The sequence below is a fragment of the Nycticebus coucang genome, chromosome 22, assembly GCF_027406575.1.
Source record: "Nycticebus coucang isolate mNycCou1 chromosome 22, mNycCou1.pri, whole genome shotgun sequence".
NCBI classification, from domain to species: domain Eukaryota; kingdom Metazoa; phylum Chordata; class Mammalia; order Primates; family Lorisidae; genus Nycticebus; species Nycticebus coucang.
The window spans coordinates 35,024,266-35,032,835 of NC_069801.1; the positions used below are offsets into that span (position 1 = coordinate 35,024,266).

Genomic DNA, 8,570 nt, shown 5'->3' on the forward strand with positions numbered 1-8,570 from the left:
CCAGGGGGTCCTCCTCATAAAATACTCGCCCAGACCGATTTCTTCAAGGGTTTTCCCTGCACTCTCCTCTAGTATCTTTATAGTTTCATGTCTTAAGTTTAAATCTTTGATCCAGTGAGAGTCGATCTTAGTTAATGGTGAAAGGTGTGGGTCCAGTTTCAGTCTTCTACAGGTTGCCAGACAGTTCACCCAGCACCATTTATTAAATAGGGAATCTTTTCCCCACTGAATGTTTTTTTTTTTTTTGGCCTGTGAATGAGAAAATAACTTTATTTCATTTGGGGGCCTGGGCACATATCCAGTCTCAGAACTTCTGGAACTGCTTCTTGGTGCCAGCAGCTTTGGTGACTTTGAGAACGTTGAAGCGCACCGTCTTGCTCAGGGGCCGATATTCACCTACTGTGACAATATCGCCGATCTGAACATCCCTGAAGCAGGGGTACAGGTGCACAGACATGTTCTTGTGGCGCTTCTCAAAGCGATTGTACTTGCAGATGTAATGGACATAGTCTCGGCAGATGACAATGGTCCTCTGCATCTTCATCTTGGTTACCACGCCAGACAAGATCTGCCCTCTGATGGAGACGTTACCAGTGAAGGGGCATTTCTTGTCAATGTAGGTGCCCTCAATGGCCTCTTTGGGAGTCTTGAAACCCAGACCGATGTTCTTGTAGTACCGAGGGAGCTTCTCCTTGCTAGTTTCTCCCAACAGGACTCACTTCTTATTTTGAAAGATGGTCGGCTGCTTTTGGTAGGCTCGTTCAGTCTGAATGTCCGCCATCTTCCAGGCTGCCTACAAAAAAGAAAGCAGAAGCCACCTCCCGGTTTCCTTATCGATTGCGCAGGGGCTGGAGAGGAAGTGCCCCACTGAATGTTTTTAATTGGCTTGTCAAAGATCAGATAACAGTAAGTAGCTGGGTTCATCTCTTGGTTCTCTATTCTGTTCCAGACATCTACTTCTCTGTTTTTGTGCCAATACCAAGCTGTTTTGATCACTATTGATTTGTAGTATAGTCTGAGGTCTGGTAGCGTAATTCCTCCTGCTTTGTTTTTATTTCTGAGTAATGTCTTGGCTATTTGAGGTTTTTTCTGATTCCATATAAAACGAAGTATTGTTTTTTCAAGATCTTTAAAGTATAACAGTGGAGCTTTAATAGGGATTGCATTGAAATTATATATTGCTTTGGGTAGTATGGACATTTTAACAATGTTGATTCTTCCCAGCCATGAGCATGGTATGTTTTTCCATTTGTTAATATTTTCAGCTATTTCTTTTCTTAGTTTCATAGTTCTCTTTATAGAGATCTTTCACGTCCTTTGTTAGATAAATTCCCAAATATTTCATCTTCTTTGGCACTACTGTGAATGGGATAGAGTCCTTAACTGTTTTTTCAACTTGACTATTGTTGGTATATATAAAGGCTACCGATTTATGAATGTTGATTTTGTAACCTGAGACGCTGCTGTATTCCTTGATCACATCTAAGAGTTTTGTAGTAGAGTCCCTAGTGTTTTCCAGATATACAATCATATCATCTGTGAAGAGTGAAAGTTTGATCTCTTCTGACCCTATATGGATACCCTTGATTGCCTTTTCTTCCTAAATTGCGGTGGCTAAAACTTCCATTACAATGTTAAAAAGCAATGGAGACAATCGGCAGTCTTGTCTGGTTCCTGATCTGAGTGGAAATGATTCCAATTTAACTCCATTGAATATGGTATTGGCTGTGGGTTTGCTGTAGATGGCCTCTATCAGTTTAAGAAATGTCCCTTCTATACTGATTTTCTTAAGTGTTCTGATCATGAAGGGATGCTGGATATTATCAATAGCTTTTTCTGCATCGATTGAGAGAATCATATGGTCTTTGTTTTTTAATTTGTTTATGTGCTGGATTACATTTATAGATTTACGTATATTGAACCAGCCTTGAGACCCTGGGAAAAAACGGACTTGGTCATGATGTATAATTTGTTTGATGTGTTGCTGGATTCTGTTTGTTAGGATCTTGTTGAATATTTTTGCATCTATATTTATTAGTGATATTGGTCTATAATTTTCTTTTCTTGTTGGGTCTTTTCCTGGTTTGGGGATCAGAGTGATGTTTGCTTCATAGAACGTGTTAGGTAGTCTTCCTTCTTTTTCTACCTTTTGGAACAGGTTGAGTAATATAGGAACTAATTCCTCTTTAAAAGTTTGGTGGAATTCTGATGTGAAACCATCTGGTCCCGGGCTTTTCTTTTTAGGGAGATTTTGTATGGTTGATGCTATTTCCGAACTTGATATGGACCTGTTCAATGTTTCCACTTGATTCTGGCTAAGTCTTGGAAGGTGACGTGCTTCCAAGTATCAGTCAATTTCCTTCAGATTTTCATATTTCTGAGAATACAGTTTCTTGTCATATTCATTAAGGATTTCTTGGATTTCTGAGGAGTCTGTTGTTATTTTGTCTTTGTTGTTTCTGATTGATGAGATTAGAGATTTTACTCTTTTTTTCCTGATTAGGTTGGCCAAAGGTTTATCTATTTTATTGACCTTTTCGAAAAACCAGCTTTTTGATTTATTTATCTGTTGTAGTATTGTTTTCAATTTCATTTAATTCTGCTCTAATTTTGGTTATTTCTTTTCTTCTACTGGGTTTGGGGTTGGAATATTCTTCCTTTTCCAGTTGCTTGAGATGTCCCATTAAGTTGTTAACTTCCTCTCTTTCTGTTCTCTTGAGGAAGGCTTGCAGTGCTATAAATTTCCCTCTTAGAACTGCCTTTGCAGTGTTCCAGAGGTTCTGATAGTTTGTGTCTTCATTGTTGTTGAAAAGTTGGCGATTTCTTTCTTAATCTCATCTCTGACCCAGCTATCATTCAGCATAAGGTTATTTAACTTCCATGTTTTTGTATGAGAATGCAGATTCCTGTTGTTACTCAGCTCAAGTTTTATTCCATGGTGGTCCAAGAAGATGCATGGAATAATTTCTATTCCTTTAAATTTACTGAGGTTAGACTTGTGACCTAAGATGTGATCGATTTTGGAGTAAGTTCCTTGGGCTGATGAGAAGTATGTGTATTCAGTTTTCTTGGGATGAAATGTTCTGTAGATGTCTGCTAAATCCAAATGTTGGATGGTTAAGTTTAAATCTAAGATTACTTTGCTCAGCTTCTTGTTGGAGGATCGATCCAACACTGCCAAAGGAGTGTTGAAATCTCCAACTATTATGAAGCTGGAGGAAATCACGTTGCTCATGTCTGTTAGAGTTTCTCTTATAAATTGAGGTGCATTCTGGTTGGGTGCATAGATATTAATAATTGAGATCTCATCATATTGAGTCTTACCCTTAACAAATATGAAGTGACCATTCTTGTCCTTCCTTACTTTTGATGGTTTAAAGCCTACTGTATCTGCAAATAAAATTGCAACACCTGCTTTTTTCTGATTACCATTTGCCTGAAATATGGATGACCATCCTTTCACCCTGAGTCTGTATTTGTCTTTTAAGTTAAGATGTGACTCGTATGCAACAGATATCTGGCCTGAGTTTTTGTATCCAGTCAGCTAACCTATGTCTCTTTAGAGGACAGTTTAAGCCATTCACATTAATGGAGAATATTGATAAGTCTGGTGAAGTTTTGGGTATCGAGTTTTTCAAAAGTCCAGTGGCCATTTTTAATCCTTTCGCCAGTGTGGAAATTGGAGTTTGATCCGAAGTTTCTGAGTGAGTTTACTTTTGTGGTATTGGATTGGGTTGGTCATTATGGAGGATAGGTCTGAGAATATCCTGAAGAGCTGGTTTGGTTATGGCAAATTTCTTCAACATATGAATGTCATTAAAGTATTTAATTTCTCCATCATAAATAAAACTCAGTTTAGCTGGATACAAGATCCAGGGTTGAAAGTTATTTTGCTTTAGGAGATTAAAAGTCGGTGACCACCCTCTTCTGGCTTGAAAAGTTTCAGCAGAGAGATCTGCAGTCATTCTAATATTCTTCCCTTTGAAGGTAATGGTTTTCTTTCTCCTGGCAGCTTTGAGGATTTTCTCCTTCATGTTAACTTTAGTGAAGTTAAATATGATACGCCTGGGGGATATCTTATTGGTGTTGAGTCGTGCTGGGGTTCTGAAGCTGTCCGCTATCTGAATTTCAAAATCTCTAGGCATGTCTTTAAAATTCTCTTTCATAATTTCATGCAGAAGGGCCTCTGTGCCCAGCGAGGCCACTTCATCTGTTTCTGGAACTCCTATGATTTGGATATTCACCTTCTTCGAATTATCCCAGAGCTCTTTGAGAGAATGATCTGTTTTTGCTCTCCATTTCTCTTCCTCTTTGAGAGTTTGGGAGCATTGAAAGGCTTTATCTTCGATGTCAGAAATCCTTTCTTCTGCTTGCTCCATTCTGTTGCTGAGGGATTCTACTGTATTTTTTATATCCTTGAGGGCTGCAAATTCTTGCTTCAGTGTGTCTAAGTCTTTGGTGGTTTTGTCTTTAAATTCATTAAATTCTTGAGACAACTTTTGACTTTCTCCTCGAATTCCTAATTCCACTTTGTTAATCTTGTTTGCAATCCAAATTCTGAATTCGATTTCTTACATCTCAGCCAGTTGTTTATGAATGGGATCTTCAATTGCATCTGCCATATCTTTCCTTGGGGGGGGGGTTGATCTATTCTGGTTATTCATGTTACCAGAGTTTTTCCGCTGATTCCACCCCATGGTTGTTTTACTCCCTCTGATTTTTGCCCCTGGGGCTTTGTCGAGGGCCTGTACAGTGTTGTGGCCTGAGAAACTGGGGCCCTGTCTGGTGTGGTGGGGCTAAGTGGTTCTGTCTTGCTTTCAGCTGGTTTCTGTTCCACCCTAGTGAAACAGATACGCTGGATTGAAGTCTCAGCTGTGGAGTAATATCATCAATTAAGTCACCCCACCCCCCACAGGCAAACAATTGGAAAAGAAAAATCAAACCTTCCTACCACTGTGCACCCAGGGCACCACCTGATTTGTCCTCAGGCGATTGGTTCAGTTCAAAAAGTCGAAATCAATTGTCTCAGTCTGCACCTGTCTTGGGTGAGAGAATTTAAGAGGTCTCTGGGAACTGGATCACAGGGGTCTGGTGACTTCTCTGGTGTGGCTTGCTCCAGTGCTGTGTGGAGTCAGGAGGAGCCACCCAGCCAATAGATCAGTCTGGGAAGGTTGCTGCCTCCTTCCCCACCTTGCACCGCTGTCACACCCAGTCACTGATAGCCCTGCAGTTGGCTCACCCAGTTGCCTGTAGTGAATCGGTACTCCAGGAGTTTGCACCTGCCTGAATCACAAGCAAGTCTGCCAGGCTGCTGCACTCTGCATCTCTCTAGCAGGAGGAGGTGAGGCCTGAAAACCTTGGGTGCTTGATGAAGGTTAGGGGGTTTTCACTCAGGTCCAGTCTCACCCCTGATTAATGTTACTGACAGAACAGAACAGAACAACTCTGCGGTTCCCCTGCAGAAGAGAAGCTGAATTGAGTTCCAAATCAGCTTGTCTTTGCTCTTGTATTGTCTATAGGCTGACGATCCCCTGAGGGCCAGGTGTGTCTTAGGTTTAGTAAAGCTGGACCTCTGGGTCAGTCCCGCCCTGGGAGTTTCCCTGGTTTGCAAGTTGGAGTAGCCTCAGGCAAATCCTATACTCAGAGTCTCTGGTTGCCCATGGAGACAGGGGGTGTGGCTTCAGAATATTCGGTAGTAAGCTGTATTGCTAGCAAAAGAGGGCTGCTGTTTTATGGCTCAGGCAACCGCTGCTCCGATGTAGCTCTCCTCCGGCCAACCATCCCCTCTCCGCTCCCGTACCCCAGAGTCTGCACCGACCTGCTGCAGCCCAGCACTGTCTACACCCCTCGAGCAATCGCCCAAGAGTCTGGACTCCTGGGGGACAGGCCTCCAGACCTTGGAGCGAGAACAGAGGGGAGTGCGGGGAGTGCTGGGAGCCTGGGGCTGCAGGCAGAGAACACACACAGCTCTACACAGTTTCATGCCTGGCCGCATTGTCACCAAAAGACGGCTGTCCCACTGTGCCTCAGGGAACTGCCACTCCAGTGTGGTCCCCTGTCCGCCGACCGGGACTGGCCTCCAGACCTCAGTGTGAGTAAAGAGGAGCGCTGGGAGCTCAGAATTCCAGGTAGAGACTATATACAGTTTATACAGTTTTATGCCTGGCAGGAGGACGCCATGGCACCCTAGTAGGGGAGGTAGATCCAGTTTTTGGAGGGTCTCTCCCGTAGAGTGTAGTGGGAGGACCTTTGAACTCTGCCCGATTGTTTGTGGGGCATGCTGAGCCGTTCTCATGGGGGAGGGGACTCCTGTCCAATTGGTGATGGATTTTGTACCTTTTGTTTGTATCCTTGTGGTCGCAGCTCACCTCAGCAGGGTTGACGTGCGTTCTTCAACCTTCTCTCTTAGTGCAGCTCAAATCCACCAGGTTACTTGCTGAATTTTTGTCCTTTAACTCTCCTACTTAGGGAGCCTCTGTGGAAAGCTGGCTTCAGTCAGCCATCTTGTCTTCTCCTCCCTGCAGCAATCTTTAACACACCTCTGATGAAAAATCTGGCAAACATTGCAAGAAAAGAAAGTTACAACTCAATATCATTCATAACAAAAATGTAAAAATCCTTAATAAAATATTACCAAATCAAGTATATAAATATACATAAAGGATAATACATTAATACTAAGTGGGGTTTATTCTAGGAATGCAAAGTTTAACATAAAAAAACAGGCCTGGCACCTATAGTTCAGTGGTTAGGGCGCCAGCCACATGCACTGGGGCTGGTGGGTTCAAAGCCAGCCCAGGCCTGCTAAACAACAATGACAACTACAACCAAAAAAATAACCAGGCATTGTGGCAGGTGCCTGCAGTCCCAGGTACTTGGGAGGCTGAGGCAAGAGAATCACTTAAGCCCAAGAGTTTGAGGTTGCTGTGAACTGTGATGCCACTGCACTCTACCAAGGGTGACATAGTAAGACTCTGTCTCAAAAAAAATTTTTTTAATTCACCACATTAACAAAATAAACCATAAGAGCATCTTAGTAGATGCAGAAAGAGAGCATTTGACAAAATTCAATGCACATTAGCGACTTGAAAAACCAAAAAACATCTCTGCAAACTAGGAATAGGAAGGAAATTCTTCAGTCCAATAAAAGGCATATCTGAAAAATCTGCAGGTAATACCATAATTAGTGGTGAAAGATAAATGCTTTCCCCCTTTTTAAGAACAAGGCAAAGATGCCCTCATCACTTCTATTCAACACTGCCTTGAAGTCCTAGACAGTGCAATAAGGCAAGAAAAACAAATAAAAAGTGTAAAGACTGGAAAGAAAGAAGTAAAACTGCTTTTATTTGTAGAAAACAGATAATAATTGTTTATGTAGAAAATCTTAAATTGTCTTTAAAACAACTACCAGAACTAAGGAGGGAATTTAACATAATGTGCAGGATATAAAGTCTCTATATATAAATCAACTGTGGCTTGGCATCTGTAGTTCAGCGGCTAGGGCACCAGACACATACATTGGAGCTGGTGGGTTTGAACCCAGCCCAGGCCTGCCAAACAACAATGACAACTACAACCAAAAAATAGCCGGGCATTGTGGTGGGCATCTGTGGTCCCAGCTACTTGAGAGGCTGAGGCAAGAGAATCACTTAAGCCCAAGAGTTTGAGGTTGCCGTGAGCTATGACACCATAGCACTCTACTGAGGGTGAAATAGTGAGACTCTGCCTCAAAAAAAGAAAAAAAAAATACAATTTTCTTGCCTGAGGCAAGAGTGGGTAGCTCACAGCAACCTTGAACTCTTGGGTTCAGACAATGATTTTCCTGTCTCAGCTAGCTTCCTGAGCAGTTGGGACTACTGGTGCCTGCCACATACAATGCCCAGCTAATTTTTCTATTTTTAATTAAAAAAAGAGATAGGGTCTCACTATTGCTCAGGCTTGTTTTGAACTCCTGAGCTCAAATGATCCTCCCATCTGGCCTCCCAGAGTGCTATAATTATAGGCATAGGCCACTGCACTGAGCCATAAAAATCAATTGTATTTCTGTGTATGAGGGACAAGCAACTGGAAAAGTTAAAGTTGATAAACTTTTTAACCATAGCACAAAAGCATTAAGTTCCTAGAATTAGATTTAGCAGAAGATATGCAAGACCTCTTTTCTGAAAATTGTAAACCACTATTGAAATAAAGAAGACCTAAATATATGGACAAATAGACTACCTTCATGGATTGGAAGGCTCAGTATTATTAAGATATTCATTATGCTTAAATTGTTCTACAGATTCAAAGCAATCTCAATAAAAACTTCTGCAATGTTTGGGTGGCACCTGTGGCTCAGTGTGTAGGGTGCTGGCTCCACCTTGGGTGGAGGGTTCAAACCTGGCCCCGGCCAAACTGCAACCAAAAAATAGCTGGGTGTTGTGGTGGGCACCTGTAGTCCCAGCTACTCGGGAGGCTGAGGCAAGAGGATTGCCTAAGCCCAGGAGTTGGAGGTTGCTGTGAGCTGTGTGACGCCACGGCACCCTACTGAGGGTAATAAAGTGAGACTCTGTCTCTACAAAACAAAACAA

General features: G+C 42.2%; 1 protein-coding gene across 1 annotated transcript; it reads right to left on the bottom strand.

The window, feature by feature from the left end:
• Positions 1–249: 249 nt before the first annotated feature.
• Positions 250–837, bottom strand: LOC128575111 (40S ribosomal protein S11-like). The gene has a single exon (XM_053576449.1). It carries the CDS (start codon positions 542–544, stop codon positions 305–307), a length of 240 nt encoding a protein of 79 aa, XP_053432424.1. The 5' UTR covers positions 545–837; the 3' UTR covers positions 250–304.
• Between the last annotated feature and the right edge of the window lie 7,733 nt (positions 838–8,570).

Excerpts from the sequence above, each read along its gene's own strand:
- LOC128575111 (XM_053576449.1), bottom strand. The coding sequence starts at position 544 with ATGAAGATGCAGAGGACCATTGTCATCTGCCGAGACTATGTCCATTAC.